The 16,492-nt window shown below is 36.2% G+C and overlaps 3 protein-coding genes and 1 long non-coding RNA gene across 4 annotated transcripts in view; 3 read left to right on the forward strand and 1 right to left on the reverse strand.

Annotated features, from left to right (window-relative positions):
* Nucleotides 1-16,492, reverse strand: part of Sp1 — a 163,169-nt gene that overhangs the window by 55,811 nt on the left and 90,866 nt on the right. The window lies entirely within an intron of this gene.
* LOC135946972 (uncharacterized) lies at nt 514-4,052 on the forward strand. Its single transcript, XM_065495490.1, has 5 exons — nt 514-1,110; nt 1,841-2,037; nt 2,104-2,682; nt 2,758-3,071; nt 3,563-4,052. Exons 1-5 carry the CDS (start codon nt 966-968, stop codon nt 4,050-4,052), a joined length of 1,725 nt encoding a protein of 574 aa, XP_065351562.1. The 5' UTR covers nt 514-965.
* On the forward strand, nt 7,255-9,430 carry LOC135946973 (uncharacterized). Its single transcript, XR_010575564.1, has 3 exons — nt 7,255-7,428; nt 7,495-8,452; nt 8,943-9,430. It is a non-coding gene; the product is annotated as an uncharacterized LOC135946973 (long non-coding RNA).
* LOC135945534 (DAP3-binding cell death enhancer 1-like) lies at nt 11,165-14,053 on the forward strand. Its single transcript, XM_065493282.1, has 6 exons — nt 11,165-11,241; nt 11,444-11,584; nt 11,655-11,839; nt 11,896-12,156; nt 12,205-12,408; nt 13,106-14,053. The coding sequence occupies exons 2-6, from the start codon at nt 11,563-11,565 to the stop codon at nt 13,361-13,363; spliced, it is 930 nt and encodes a 309-aa protein (XP_065349354.1). The 5' UTR covers nt 11,165-11,241; nt 11,444-11,562; the 3' UTR covers nt 13,364-14,053.

Below are 16,492 nucleotides of genomic sequence, written 5' to 3' on the forward strand. Positions count from 1 at the left end.
CTTCTACTAACAAAAATATCCCCTCTACAAGTTTTTATCATTCTGTCAAAAAACGTTCTACCTGAAATTTGAGTTCAGAAAAATAATCTTGATTTTTTCGCGATGGAATTTGGTTTAATTTGACTCATTATGATTTAAAATATATAAATGTTTTTTCCATAAAAGAAATTTGACCTCAAGAATAATAATTGAAGCAGATTTGAAAAATGCTTAATGAAAATTCTCAAATGGAAGAGTATATTTAGACCCACAGGTCTGCTGGAGACCTTTAAAATTGGTGAATACAGAAACTTCCTGTTTAATTGGTTCAAACCGGCCTTTATTATTTTGAGTCAAACGAAGCCTTGTCTGACCGTGCTCTGCTTTTGCAATGAAGAATCTCATCCTACCAATTTTATTTTAATAATTTGGTTCTTTCGTTTTTATAGATTCAAATTTGTTTATTACGGATCAGCAGGGCAACTGTGCCCCATATGGCAATTATATGGCAATTGCAATACCGAAATAATACCATGCAAACGAAGAGCACAATATTTAATAATATATACCTATAATAACTTATAACGTAGGAATTTCAGTTTACACATTATCTGAGACCAAATTATTTTCAATTTGAGTGTTTCGTCATTATATTATTGCTTTAAAAACAATAACCAATTTTTAAAATAATAAGAAAATGGTTCAAACTATATAATATAGTACAAATAAAATTTAAACATTTAACACAATACAATTCAGCTATAGCTGGCACGCACGTTTCCCGCCACCTAACCCCTAAACTATTTTAATTTAGCTCGCCCCCACTCGGGGGTGTGTTAGCCACCTGATTGACCATCAACAGATGACACGTGTCTTGCTTCGTGTTTATCTCTGAAAGCACGCGAGGGCCATTAAAATAACGAACTGCGGGCCACAGCCATCCGCTTTTTACATTTTTACCCTTAATTTTATTGCTTTGTTTCACAATGGTAGATGACCTGGACCTGGTTAAACTGACCAGTATGCAGTTAATGCGTACGCGCTACTGCGAGGACCGCATTCGGCGAATCGCCTTGAATTTCGGTCTCTCGCCATCGGCCGCGGCCAAAATTCAATTCATCACAGATATTCGTAAGTTAAAAATATTATCTTTAAATAATTGAAATATTTTAATATTTTTAAAAGATAGCCAGAACGTTTATGTGACAAGAGTTTTTAATAAAAAAGAGCAGGAAAAACCAATATTTTGCCAAATTTCTTATTGATTCATTGTTGATTAATACAAAATTGCCAGAGATGCACATAAATTGAGAATGAAAAGCACCACATGGTCTAAAAACCGTTCCTTCAACTGAAAAAAATCCCAAAAGCCGACTGACAAGTGCTGTTGACTGTTTTGTTAAATATTTATACGGACCATATTACTAGTTATATTCATTTCTTTGTGTTGCGATATCAGTTGTCAATGGCGGTTTGCGCTTCAATCTTTGAACATCCGCAGAAATACAATGAAAAAGTTAGTAGTATAGTACATCAAAAATTGTTTCAAGAATCTTTGAATCAAAACAAAAATAATCCAATTTTACTTGTTCGTGCAGGATCTTGTTTTAATCGGACCTGAATCGACTAATAACAGTTTTAGTAATTCCTTTAGTTGACAAGGATTGTGTTTTTTGCTTGCAAAATCAATGATTTAAAAATATTATGCAAGAAGATCAAAACAGTGTGTGCGTCAGCATTGCTGATATTAGTGATATTAATTTAAAATTAAAAGCAATTCAATTATTTACTAACGAAAACGACATCACTGTTATCTTCCATCCAGTCCAATTTTAATTAAATTTTCTGATTTGTTTTTCAGCTTCATCCTTGCTCGTAAAGGTTGTGAAACACATCATGACAACTGAGTGCACAAGTCTAATTCGGGATGAAAGTGACATGAAAATCTTGATGTACCCGGCTCTAAGGCTCTACATGGCACTTGGTCCAAAAGTCATCGACTTGACCGCCTTTTTGTCTTTCTGTCCGATTCGGCTGAAATATCAATATCTAAAATCGGTTTGTATACAATATAAAAAATGAGAATCTTTCTTTTTCATTTCGGGAAAATTTATGTTTGCATAGGCAGTGATTAGGATTTCGCAGTTGACTCCCAACATCGAAGAGCTTTTGCTGTCGAGCAAAACCCCCCGGTACTACAGAAATTTCGATTCGATCGTGGATGCTGAGATGTTGAAGGCGCTGTACCGGCTTACAAATCTGCGGGTTCTTCAGCTGGATGAATGGTGCAGCTTCGAACTCAAAGACGCACTGCAACTGTGCGAAAATCTACCTGGGTTGCAAGTCCTAAGCATCAACTTCCCAGACAGCTTTAATGATTACGACGACGATTTTGATGATGATCATGACGAATGCGCGGCATTGTTAAAAAGATGCTTGTCGAATTTGAAAGAATTTATCTACACGACAAGGGAAAATGACACACTTAGAACAGAGTGCATGAGGAATCTTTCGAATCTTTCGAATCTTCGCGTTTTTCATGAGTATTCTGATCTCTTCCGCCCAAAGGAAGACTACGACCCCTCTACTCCAAACGAAGTAGTCCCTGGATACTCAAATCTTCAACACTTTTATATAGATTTTGATATGGACATCATAAGTGGGGACGTTCAATTAACAAACCCTCACATCAGGCACATTATGGTATACAAATTAAATCAATTTTTTTGCTAATATATTTTGATAATTTCAAGTCCTTTGCTTATGTAAATGTTTCAGATGCTTTGGTTTCGGGAACCAGATTGGGTGTGGGATTATTGGGAAAATGTTTTGAGCTTCTCCAATATTGAGAGCTTGACTTTCCTTGGCTTCCCGCCCGACGTTTTGTTCCGCTTTATTGACACTTACGGAGCTAAATTAAATGCACTGAGCATCCATCACGACAACCGCGAGATGGAGCCGTTCCTGAACTTAAATCGCATGTTGACTGCATGCCCGTTGCTTGAGAGACTACGATTGCGTCTAGTCATCAACGACCCAGAGCCGATCACCTTTTACGCTCGTCTCAAAGAAGTCGAATTGAATTTTGCGTTGTAAGTATTATTTAGAATGGAAGATTGGGCATTTCAAACGACCGTCTATTTATTCTGTGTGAATTTTTCTTTTTAACACCATATTACGCACGAATCCGTCAATTTTAAGGCTTTTTTGAACTCTGCTTCTCACTGGAATTTAAAACAAACCAATGATATATGTGCAACGGCATCAATTTAACATCCGTTTTTTTTTTATTTTATTATAAACACAGATATCACGCATAAACCTATAAATTGTCAATGAGGCAAAAATATTTAAACAAAAATTAGATTTTTATACTTGGAAGCTGTCTTTTCCCTGTGCGTCTGATTTTCTTTTTGACACAATGTAAGCACAAAGCAATTTTAAGGCTTAATGATGTAGTTTTTAATGAATTAAGAATTCAATAAAATGCGAAATGGCCTAAATAGTCAATGCGTATGAGATTAAAAGACGAAAATTGTATGGCATCGTCAAATATAATTTTAAAATGTATTTTCATTCGCAGTCTGGACGGAAGCAGGGACGAGACGGTGAATATTTTGAGTGCACCAGACTTGGAGAAAGTCATCTTGAGCAACCCATGCCTCGAAGATCTGATAAAGCTAACTTCAAAAGTCACCAAGAAAGAAATCCTGCAGAAGGTCAAGACTCTCGTCATTGAACTGGAGATAATTTCTTTTGCTCTTTTCACCAACGTGGACCAATTTAAAGGAATCGTTGAGTTCATCAAATGCGCGGCAGCTTGCCTTAGTAATTTGACAAATTTAAAGTTCTACTTGAATGAAAGAAGGAGTGAATATTCCACGCTGGCAAAAAGTTTGAGAAATGAAAGGACAACAAATGAAGAATATCCGGACGTGACTGCCTTTTTCTTCGGTGCTAATATTAATAACGAATCAACCAGCTGGTTCGTAGATGAAAAACTCATAAACATTCTTGACAGCTATACTGAAAGTGGAATTTTGATTGGAGACAAAATTAAATATGTTTTGTAATGTATATATTTGTGAAGCAATAAAAAAAATGTTTGCAAAAACCCCATTTTGTGTATGATCAGCGGTAGATATATGAGGTTCAGTTTACATAGATCGATAATAATTGTCGAGGCCCAAACACCGTTTAATTATACTTAATTAGGATTTTTGCTGAAGTTTCACGACAGTACAAAAATTAAAAAATCTTCAGCCTCATCAGGTTAACACAACGCATTATGTAGTTTAGCACTTGACGTAATTAGCGTCAAGGCAAAGTCAATTTATTATAGTAGAGCACGTCCTTTTACTCACTGTTTTCTGTTTATAATTTAACAATCATAATTAAATGAAAAAAGTTTGCGGACGCACGCTGCACTTGACGAAATCTAAACAATAAACAAAAAGTCTAAATTAAATCATCGATTTTTAGATCGTGTCCAACCCAGGTCCAACCATAGATGATTAGAGATTCAATCATTGAAGGATAAAATTTTGAATTGCATCGATGTCTTCGCTAAAAATTAAGTCTGATATTATTCGCTCTTGATTACTTTTATTTGTGCTTGGCGCAATGTTTGCCGTGCGAGAGTTTGGATTGTGATGGAGGGAGGTGAATGAGGAACGAGACCCTGATATATTACCGAGGAATAATTTGAATTGCGCCTTTAACATATGCGTGGAGCATTTTGCTACTCATTTCACTAGAAAGAATTTGTTAATTTTTTCAGTTCTCATTTTGAAAATTACCAAGCGAGGCATACAGTTATAGCTGCTAAATTTTGTCTTTTTGAGATGTCAACTTGTAACATTTCGAATATATTAGTGTGCACGCCTTTCCCGGTCTTCGGAAAGGAAAAAAAATACAGCTCGCGCACAAAAATTCTAAAAATGTGATTTCGATTAGTTTTGCGTTCTGCAAATTATAAATGTTAACTAATAATAGAAATTTCATCTTTAAGTGCGGCTTGTTATCCATTACAGTTTATATAAAACGATGAAGCGAATGGATTTTCCCTCAAAATGTAAATTATATATGTTAATAACGTGAAAACGTGAAAAAGATTTATTTCTACTTATATCAAACTCAAAAAAGCATGAATGTTTTGCAAATCTAATGTACAAAATACTTATTTAATATTTCTTTTATTTCTAATCCGTCGATGGTCAAAATATGTGTTTAATTTAGAGCGTTCATCGGGAGCGGGGGTTAAGTGCGGGACTCCCGAATTTTCACGTCCCTACCGGTATCGCGGGGGCCTACTGCGTTGACCAGCAGCGCGACAGGAAAAGTACCGGGAGTGTAAAGTCAGACGCAATCGGGACAGACGGGAGAGCTGTCTGTGAGATCGAAATAGTTGACAATTATTTCGCTTTAATTTAATGTTCATTTAAATTATTATATGTATTATCATTGTTTTTAGATTTTTTGGCCGCAATTTTTTCTTGCTGCGAAACCAAAAAGAAAAATTATACCCCGATATATATGGTGCTTTTACTTGCGTTATGTTCCTGTTAAGCGCTGCAGGGGGACAAATTTAGTCTGAATAGTTTATTGATTTAATATATTGACAAAATTACCTATTTTGTCTCATTATCTTCTAACTTTTGAAGTTTTACTTAGTTGAACGCTCTAATTTAAAGACACCGCTCTGCAGGAAACTTTTAAAATTGGTGAATACAGAAAATTCCTGTTTAATTAGTTTAAACCTTTATTATTTTGAGTCGAACGAAGCCTTGTCTGGTTGTGCTCTTTAGCAGTGCAGAATTACATTCTATCTATTTTTTAATATTTTGGTTCTTTCATTTTTATATGGTATTTTGAATACCGGAAATACCATACAGACAAAGAGCAATATTTAATAATATATACCTCTAATAACTTATCACGTAGGAATTACAGTTTACACACTATCTGAGATCAAAATATTTTAAAATTGAGTGTTTCGTTATTATAATGCTTTATAATCAAATTTACAACCAATTTAAAAAAATAATAAGAAAATGGTTCAAAGAGAATACAGCCCAAATAAAATTTAAACTTTTCTTGCCCGTTTTAACACACAATACAATCTAGCTATAGCTGGCACGCACGTTTCCCGCCACCTAACACCTAAACTATTTTAATTTAGCTCACCCCCACTCGGGGGTGTGTTAGCCACCTGATTGACCATCAACAGATGACACGTGTCTTGCTTCGTGTTTATCTCTGAAAGCACGCGCGGGCCATTACAATACCGAACTGCGGACAGTAGCCATCCGCTTTTTACATTTTTACCCTTAATTTTATTGCTTTGTTTCACAATGGTAGATGACCAGGATCTGGTTAAACTGACCAGTATGCAGTTCATGCGTACGCGCTACTGCGAGGACCGCATTCGGCGAATCGCCTTGAATTTCGGTCTCTCGCCATCGGCCGCGGCCAAAATTCAATTCATCACAGACATTCGTAAGTTAAAAAATTTTATCTTTAAATAATTGATATATTTTAATCCTTTTAAAAGATAACCAGACGGTTTTTGTGCCAAATGTTTTTAAAAAGAGCAGGAAAAACCAATATTATGCCAAATTTCTTATTGATTAATTGTTGTGATTAATACAACATTGCCAGAGATGGGCATAAATTGAGAATGAAAAGCACCACATGGTCTAAAAGCCGTTCCTGCAACTAAAACAAATCCCAAAAGCCGACTGACAAGTACTGTCGACTGTTGTTAATATTAAATATTTATATAAGGACCATATTATCAGTTATATTTATTTCTTTGTGTTCTTTGTGTTGCGATATCAATTGTCTATGGCGGTTTGCGCTTCAATGTTTGAACACATGCAGATATACAATGAAAAAATTAGTAGTATAGTACATCAAAAATTGTTTTAAGAATCTTTGAATCGAAACAACAATAATCCAATTTTACTTGTTCGTGGAGGATCTTGTGATTCTTGTGTAATCGGACCTGAATCGACTAAAATAACTATTTTAGTAATTCCTTTAGTTGACAAGGATTGTGTTTTTTGCTTGCAAAATCAATGATTTAAAAATATTATGCAAGAAGATCAAAACAGTGTGTGCGTCAGCATTGCTGATATGAGTGATATTAATTTAAATTTAAAAGCAATTCAATTATTTACTAACGAAAGTGACATCACTGTTATCTTCCATCCAGTCCAATTTTAATTAAATTTTCTGATTTGTTTTTCAGCTTCATTCTTGCTCGCAAAGGTTGTGAAACACATCATGACAACTGAGTGCACGAGTCTTATTCGGGATGAAAGTGACATGAAAATCTTGATGTACCCGGCTCTAAAGCTCTACATGGCACTTGGTCCCAAAGTCATCGACTTGACCGCCTTTTTGTCTTTCTGTCCGGTTCGGCTGAAATATCAATATCTAAAATCGGTTTGTATACAATATAAAAAATGATAATCTTTCTTTTTCATTTCGGGAAAATTTATGTTTGCATAGGCAGTGATTAGGATTTCGCAGTTGACTCCCAACATCGAAGAGCTTTTGCTGTCGAGCAAAACCCCCCGGTACTACAGAAATTTCGATTCGATCGTGGATGCTGAGATGTTGAAGGCGCTGTACCGGCTTACAAATCTGCGGGTTCTTCAGCTGGATGAATGGTGCAGCTTCGAACTCAAAGACGCACTCAAACTGTGCGAAAATCTACCGGGGTTGCAAGTCCTAAGCATCAACTTCCCAGACAGCTTTAATGATTACGACGATTTTGATGATGATTGTGACAAATGCGCGGCAGTGTTAAAAAGATGCATGTCGAATTTGAAAGAATTTATCTACACGACAAGGGAAAATACCACTCTTAGAACAGAGTGCATGAGGAATCTTTCGAATCTTCAGGTTCTTCATGAGTATTCTGATCTCTTCCGCCCAAAGGAAGACTACGACCCCTCTACTCCAAACGAAGTAGTCCCTGGATACTCAAATCTTCAACACTTTTATATCCACTTAAATATGGACATCATAAAGGAGGACGTTCACTTAAAAAATCCTCACACCAGACACATTATGGTATAAAAATTAAATTAATTTTTTTGCTAATATATATTTTGATAATTTCAAGTCCTTTGCTTATGTAAATGTTTCAGATGCTTTGGTTTTGGGATCCAGATATTGTGTGGGATTATTGGAAAAATGTTTTGAACTTCTCCAATATTGAGAGCTTGACTTTCCTTGGCTTCCCGCAAGACGTTATGTTCCGCTTTATTGACACTTACGGAGCTAAATTAAATGCACTGAGCATCCATCACGACAACCGCGAGATGGAACCGTTCCTGAACTTAAATCGCATGTTCACTGCGTGCCCATTGCTTGAGAGACTACGATTGTGTCTAGTTATCAACGACCCAGAGCCGATCACCTTTTACGCTCGTCTCAAAGAAGTCGAATTGAATTTTACGTTGTAAGTATTATTCAGAATGGAAGATTGGGCATTTCAAACGACCGTCTAATTATTCTGTGTGATTTTTTTCTTTTTAACACCATATTACGCACGAATCCGTCAATTTTAAGGCTTTTTTGAACTCTGCTTCTCACTGGAATTTAAAACAAACCAATGATATATGTGCAACGGCATCAATTTAACATCCGCTTTTTTTATTTTATTATAAACACAGATATCACGCATAAACCTATAAATTGTCAATGAGGCAAAAATATTTAAACAAATATTAGATTTTTATACTTGGAAGCTGTCTTTTCCCTGTGCGTCTGATTTTCTTTTTGAACCAATGTAAGCACAAAGCAATTTTAAGGCTTAATGATGTAGTTTTTAATGAATTAAGAATTCAATAAAAAGCGAAATGGCCTAAATAGTCAATGCGTAAAAGATTAAAAGAAGAAAATTGTATGGCATCGTCCAATATAATTTTAAAATGTATTTTCATCCGCAGTACGGACGGAAGCAGGGACGAGATGGTGAATATTTTGAGTGCACCAGACTTGGAGAAAGTCGTATTGAGCAACCCATGCCTCGAAGATCTGATAAAGCTAACTTCAAAAGTCGCCAAGAAAGAAATCCTGCAGAAGGTCAAGACTCTCGTCATTGAACTGGAGATAATTTCTTTTGCTCTTTTCGCCAACGTGGACCAATTTAAAGTAATCGTTGAGTTCATCAAATGCGCGGCAGCTTGCCTTAGTAATTTGACAAATTTAAAGTTCTACTTGAATGAAAGATGGAGTGAATATTCAACGCTGGCAAAAAGTTTGAGAAATGAAAGGACGACAAATGAAGAATATCCAGATGTAACTGACTTTTTCTCAGGCGCAGATATTAATAACGAATCAGCCAGCTGGTTCGTGGATGAAAAACTCATAAACATTCTTGACAGCTATACTGAAAGTGGAATTTTGATTGGAGACAAAATTAAATATGTTTTGTAATGTATATATAAGCAATAAAAAAATGTTTCCAAAAACCCATTTTGTGTGTGACATTTATAAATGTATATATTCATATATATATGAATTACCAAGCGAGGCATAAAGTTAAAGCTACTAAATTTTTTCATTTTGAGATGTCAAGTTGTATTGTAATATTGTAACATTGCGAATGTTAGTGTGCGCGCCTTTCCCGGTCGTCGGACAGGAAAAAATACAGGTCGCGCGCCATACAAAAATGACAAAAATACTACATATATGTGATATCTATTAGTTTGGCGTTCTGCAAATTATAAAAATTTTAACTAATAATAGATATTTCATTTTCAAGCGCGGCTTGTCACTCATTACAGTTTATATAAAACGATGAAGCGAATGGATTTTCCCCTCAAAATGTAAATTATGTTAATAACGTGAAAAAAGATTTATTTATACTTCTGTCAAACAATTTCAAACTCAAAAATCATGAATGTTTTGCAAATCTAAAATGTACAAAACACTTATTTAATATTTATTTTATTTCTAATCCGTGCGTTGATGGTCAAAATATGTGTATATAATTATATTGTTTTAGTACCTTTAACACCATCAAATTCTAAAAAAGGCATAACTCGTCAGGTGTTTTATAAATACATATGTGGAATACCTGGCGAGAGGGAGGATTTTGGTAAAAATATTTTCACGCATATTGGCCTTTTGCTATCATAAGAGGAAGAAATGTGAAATTTTATAATTTTATTCTATGCAGTGAATGCTGAGAATTTCGTGAATTTTTCCCTCTCGGGTGGTGCGTGGAGTATTCATATATAGTGAGTGGCCAAGCCAGAAATCAGTATACACTTTGATTCCAGCATATCGGCACGAACTGAATTAGACGCTTTCTGTCGGAGAGTTTTATTACTGAAAAAGGTAAAATATGAAAGGTTTTTTTGAATTTTTTTTTTCAGTTATAATTATGTTTATTCAGGAAGAGAGATTTATCGGATATGGAGGGAAGACGTGGTAGTGGCTCATCATCCAAACTCGACAGCAAAGACAAGTTCTTTAACAAACATCAGGGCGACGCAAAGATCCGGTTGAGACAGATCCTTGGTAAGATGCCAAACACTGAAGAGTTGAAGAAAGAAATTGACCGGCTGTACTCCATTGAAAAAGATAAGTGGAAAGCAGCGAATGCTGCAGCGTCGAAAGCAGCAGCCGCAAATGGGGATCAAGAAGATCGCCAAGAAGACGGACCTCCGGAGAGGAGTGATTGAGAATGCAGCTCTTAAAGCACAAAATGAAACTCCTTTTTAGCGAACATTTAGTTTTACCAAAATTTAGTCTAGTGAATAGTGTTAGATATGAATCCGAACTGTATAGTAGTATAGTGTAAAATCGATACATTTGACGAGGTGAAAGACATTTTTCAATAAACCGATTCCAGAAGTCATTCTAGCTAATAACATTTAGTTGTTTAATTAGTAATGATCCCTTCTGTACATAGTTTGCATAGTGTCGACATCGACATAATAAATAATTGTTTAATTCAAGCGATTTGACTCAAAATTTAAATTTCAGAATTATTGCTCACTGCTAAGCACTTAATTAAGCTGATCAACTTTGTATAGAATAAATTCGAACATTCTAGCCCTTGTCCAATTATTGCCTCACCTTTTAGATTTAAAATACGATTTCCATTTGGCGCCAATTTTCCACCAATCACTACATACGCTGTGCTTTTTCATTGGCTAACAAGCTGTCCATATTTGTTTGCAAGGCCGTGTTGAGGTTCAACTCCCTGTCTTTCTCACGATTCCTCAAATATTTACAGTGAGTGTGTAATTGAAAATATGATTAACGTCAATTTTTACGAATGGCATGCCATTCCATTGAAAACACATCTTGTTTGGCGCCCGCTTCGCGCGTTTGATGCATTTTCTATTCTTCATGGAGGGGAACCTTCAATCTTTTTGCGACTTTCTATGTTTTAATTGTTAGTCCCCGTACAAGGTTGTGCAATTTTTTTCCACAGACATTTCGTAAACAAGAATCCCTGCGCCGCTTATTAACCTTATACGTGACAAGTATCATGACCAAATCAGGCAAATGCGGCTGATTTCGAGGACCAAGTGAGCTGTAAAGCAAATCAACATGTGGAAAATTTTCTTCAGAGGTGCGTTGCGCGTTTATTATTACGAATGCATTCCTGTTTTATTGTAATATTGTTTTATATTTAATTTTAGGGGTGCGAGAATCGATTGGGAGGTGCGGAGAACGAGCTGTGGGAACAGCCTGCGAAGGAAATGGATTCGCAAGCGGTCCTAAGCCAGGGAAAGAGGGTCCGAGTTCGAACCCGGAAGGCAACACTGCCAGCCAGGTTGCCTCCAAGTCGGAATGTTCACAAACGCTGCTCAAAGGACTGGGGCTGGTAAAGAATACTAATTTTAAAGAAATTCGTTATTAATAAAATTCTCTTGCTTGCAGGGCACGGTTGTGTGGTTCACGCAGTTTGCTCGCGACTGGCATTGCTGGACGAGGAGACACCATTCGCAATTCGTCGTGAAGGAGGATGAGCACAGGAAGCTGGGCTGTCGGTACAAATGCCTGCTGAAGGTGTTGGCAGGGGTGGCCAAAACGCAGCCCATCGAGGCTGCTACAAGCGAAAGTGATCATTTCGATCCCATCGAAGTCGCAATTGTTCGAAATGAAGACACAACCTCCTCGTCCTCCCCGTATACTGAGCAGGTATTTAGATTTAATAAAAAGTTATTGGTTTACTTATTTTTAAATTAGGAGGTGTCTGACGCACAAAAACAGCTGAAAGAAATCGGCAGCAACATTGACAACATCCTTGGTGTCTGTTACCAAAATCAGTCGAAACCAGAAATGGCTTTGGAGAATTTCAAGCTGGCTTGGTCTGGTGGCAATGTCAGAGCGTGCTACAATTTGGGTCTGTGCTACGAGCTTGGTGTAGGAACTGATCCGGACCCAGTCAAGGTGACTCAATTAATTCAATTATGTGATAAAAATGGTTTCTATGCTGATTTACGTGGCTTTTTTTGCCTTATTTCGCTAGTTATGGCTCCAATTGGTTAAGTTTTTTTTTAATTCCAAAGCTTGAAAAATTTTTATTTTTTCTCTGAATGTCTGGACTATTTTTCTTTGTCAAAATTAATCTTAGACAGAATGATAGTGATTTTTATTTAAAAAAAGAAAATGATATTTCATGAAAGTTTGTTTCAAACACTTTCTTCCTAAAGGGCTCCAATTTTACCAAAGCAAAGGAAATTGATTGCTTCCGTGGTGAGAAAAATTATGAAAATGTAATATTGTAGAAGATTAAAATAGTACTTTTGAATCTTGAAAGATATTTTATATTTTTCAATATTAAATTTTCAAAAAGGGTCTGTGTTAGGCCTCGTTAAAATTCACCAGTTGATAGTAGCTTCAAAAACTAACTATATTCAGAAAGCTGATTGAATTTCCAGTTTTTCCCCCTATTGGACAAATTTTTCTCCAATTTGCTATTTTAGGACAGAATTAGTCTGAAAATATTTTCCTTTATTTTTTTTGAGAAATCCAAATACCCAAAATTAATTTACTTAATTTATTCATTCAAGTCAAGTTATTTATTTATTATAAGAAATGAGCACAACTGATCTAAATTATGTTTTTTTACTGTCTGTTCTTCTAGGCCGCTGAGTACTACAAAACAGCCGCCAGTCTGGGCCACGTGCAGGCGGCATACAACCTGGGCGTCTACTACGCGCAGGGCCGAGGTGGGCTGCCCAAGGACAAGTCGATGGCGAAGCAACTGTTCCTTGAGGCTGCCAACAAGGGTCTGCTGCAGGCCAAAGCCGCCGTTGAGGCCATGACGCCGTACCAACCGCCTGAAACACACGTCCAGGTGCACCACCCACCCAGTCTGCATTCTGTGGCCGTCGGTACTTAGTTCAAACAACGTCCGGACAAAAGCCTGGATTAATTAATTTTAGACAAGGTAGGATGTAATTTTGTACTGTGAACTGATCTGAAAAACCTGTGCTCTGTGAAATCTACGAGACTTTCGGAAGATTTAATTAATCAGTATATTTTTAGTTTAATTTTAAACTCCTGAGAAAGGTTTTGCAGTGATTTATTTTAAAATCTGATGCTCCAGATTGCCTTCAATCTTGAAATTAGGAGACCTGTAACTGCCTGTATGTTCAATTCACCGTGCCAATTTGAAGCTATTTTATTTGAGGATAAACTTAATTGCCACCAGTGCTGTCAGACAGCAAAATCTTTTTGCCGTGCTGCAAAACAACGAGACTTTCTCACAAAGAGAACAACGAACATGATGTATCCTATGGAAATATTTAGACAAATTTTTTTGTAACAACGCTGTGTCGTCATTAAGTCAGAATAATTAGCAATGATGTTGTACGTTTGAATATTTTTTATTTCTGAATTTTAGTCCTCCAGAGCCTAGTAGGTTTCTGGTCATTTTTCCTAGCTTTTGAACTGCACTCATTTCAATGCACTTACATTTTCTTTTTGGACTGAAATTCTTTTATAATGTTCAACGTTTGGTAGATGTTCACCGCAATTTCTTTGTGCAAATCAATATAAATAAATAAATAAATATAGTTTTGTCCATATACACTGCCACGTTTTTACTCACTAACCTCGACAATTTCTCGCTCAAAGGCAACATTTCACTACCTCTCTTGCCAACGTGGAAATTTGGAATATTATTGATTTATTTTTTCCTTAAAGGCATGATCCAGACTTAAATAAGTAGCTACTTCGTTAGCAATAAAATTAAAGGGCTTCCGATTTTGAGTAAATTTGTTGGAGGTGCTTCCCAATAGCACAAACGTCTACTTGAAAATTGTTGTTAAAATTTCCAAATATTGCCATTTTATAGAGGCTTAAAGAGGAATGATACTGGAAAAGCCTGGAAAATGCTCTTTGCCAATGCATAAACTCGTCCCTTAGGATTCAGTTAAAGCCTAAATTGACCTAGGAAGCACTGTAATTTTTTGAGAAAATTGGCTGGAAAGTTACCGTGCTTTTCAAATGGCAATGGCTGTCTCCTTACTTGAAATCCGATTTAATTTCAAAAGCAAGAGTTTCCCCAATAAGTGGCATAAACCGTTGGACAGATCTCGACGAGAGCAATCGGAATAAATGCCAAGAAAATATGTTCGAGCACTGTAAATTTTGGAGAAAATTGGCAAAATTAGAATTTTTACTGTAGGAAGGTCCTTTTTTATTATTGCAGATTGTTGAACAAATTGTTTATCGGTCAATTGTTTAAGGCATCCAATAATTTAAATAATTTTCAATTGTTGCCCTGTAAAATTCCACTTTAAACAATTTGATTGCAAAATTTTCATCACTTTCTGTTTTATCCAGGATTTTATTATTTTTTCGCGTAAATAATTAATAACAAATAAAAACTTTATTGCCTGATTAAAGAAAAATCCGATACCTGATTAATTTAATTTTTTCGTTAATTGGCTTCAAACACGAGTAAGAAATTTCCCAGCATTTGGAAAATATCTGCTGCTTTTTTCTGCTCTGGAAAACCGGATGGACCAAACTGCAAACCCTTTTTCCATCATTTATTGATGAACGATTAACAAGTTATGCTGGAGGAATGCGATCGGCTTCCTGCGAAACGACTCTCACATTAGCATAAGCACGCAGAGTGTCTGTCTGATTGAGGCGCAGGAAAAATTGGCCGGCAGCTACTGCTGCTTGTGCATGTACCACCCTTTCTTCGATTTGTGTGCTTGCTTTTATCTGCATTTCTATTCTCGGAAAGGACGGCGGCAGCGCAGATGTGGGCTTAAAAAGAAAAGTTTTTCTCTTAATTTGTGGCACATGACTGCATTGCTGACCCAGAACAACAATGCCGCCGCCGAATGATGCTCGTCCATCACGCGGGCTGCATGCAGCGGGCCCGGCCAGAGGCTGCAAGTTAAGTAGGCGAACAACATTTTATGAGATGCACACCTTAATCAGCAATCCAATGGACACTTTGTCTTTTTCGCCGAGACACTGCACCATGCATGCGTTTCCACCTGCAGCTTAGCCGTTTCTATTTTTCGAAGAGGTTTACGCGCTTTTAATGCCTTTAATGGGCTTTGAAGTGACTCCAAATTAGTCAGCTGCAGGCCTAAAAGAGAGTTCTACACGCTTTGCAGGCAAATTTTGTTAACTTGATTGTGAACTGCAGAGACTATTTTCTAAATGTTTGTTTATTAAAGTAAATATTTAAATTAATAATTTACTATTAAATTTTTAATTTTATTCCTGAAGTGGAAATATCTCGCAGCTGTTATAAGACACCATCATTCCTGCAAATTGAAAGCGCAGCAATCTATCATCCTATAGAAGGTTTATTCTCGACGCTTGGAAAAATCAGGTGGACAGTTGACAAAATATTAGTCCGTGGTGTTATTTTTTGCTATCGGACATAACCACCCTTTTGAATAAAACATTTAGAGTTAGTTAAATACATTTGATTTATTGCCTAAAATATTTAGCTTTTATTAGACGAGATTTAGCCGCGATTAAAAACATCCTGAAATCGCGTGATTCGTGCTCATGAAGATCAGAAGCTGAGAAAACATTCAACCGTTTAAATTTCACTAATGCGCTGTATAAATTATTATGAATTCCATACATTTGAAAGCTGAATATCCTTACAAATTTTAACCAGATTTTATCTCCTGAGATTAGATTATTCGATATGCTTCATTAACAATATTTATAAAGAAATCGATAAACACCTGGAGAAACTCCAGGATTTGATTTATTAATTCGACTGATTTAATGTTTTAATTTTCACTTTTAGTACCGGCAATAGCCATTAAAGAATAATTAAACGAATACGAGTGAGAGAGAGAAGAGTAATCAAAAAGAAATAGAAGATGAAAGCAGATTCCTGAGAAGCAATAAAGTCCGAATGGTCCGCGTGAAGGTGAAGACGAAAACAGAGATGGAATTACCGGCCGGGTATTAAAAATAAACGGCGAGAAGAAGTTAATTACACAGCACACCTGCCGCCTAGATCACACTTCTTCTTATA

Source organism: Cloeon dipterum, chromosome X (assembly GCF_949628265.1).
Source record: "Cloeon dipterum chromosome X, ieCloDipt1.1, whole genome shotgun sequence".
In the NCBI taxonomy this organism is placed as follows: domain Eukaryota; kingdom Metazoa; phylum Arthropoda; class Insecta; order Ephemeroptera; family Baetidae; genus Cloeon; species Cloeon dipterum.

Excerpts from the sequence above, each read along its gene's own strand:
- LOC135946972 (XM_065495490.1), top strand. The coding sequence starts at position 966 with ATGGTAGATGACCTGGACCTGGTTAAACTGACCAGTATGCAGTTAATG. Across the intron at positions 2,038-2,103 it reads AATATCAATATCTAAAATCG|GCAGTGATTAGGATTTCGCA; the intron begins GTTTGTATACAA and ends ATGTTTGCATAG. Across the intron at positions 2,683-2,757 it reads CTCACATCAGGCACATTATG|ATGCTTTGGTTTCGGGAACC; the intron begins GTATACAAATTA and ends TAAATGTTTCAG.
- LOC135945534 (XM_065493282.1), top strand. The coding sequence starts at position 11,563 with ATGTGGAAAATTTTCTTCAGAG. Across the intron at positions 11,585-11,654 it reads GTGGAAAATTTTCTTCAGAG|GGGTGCGAGAATCGATTGGG; the intron begins GTGCGTTGCGCG and ends ATTTAATTTTAG. Across the intron at positions 12,409-13,105 it reads CTGATCCGGACCCAGTCAAG|GCCGCTGAGTACTACAAAAC; the intron begins GTGACTCAATTA and ends CTGTTCTTCTAG.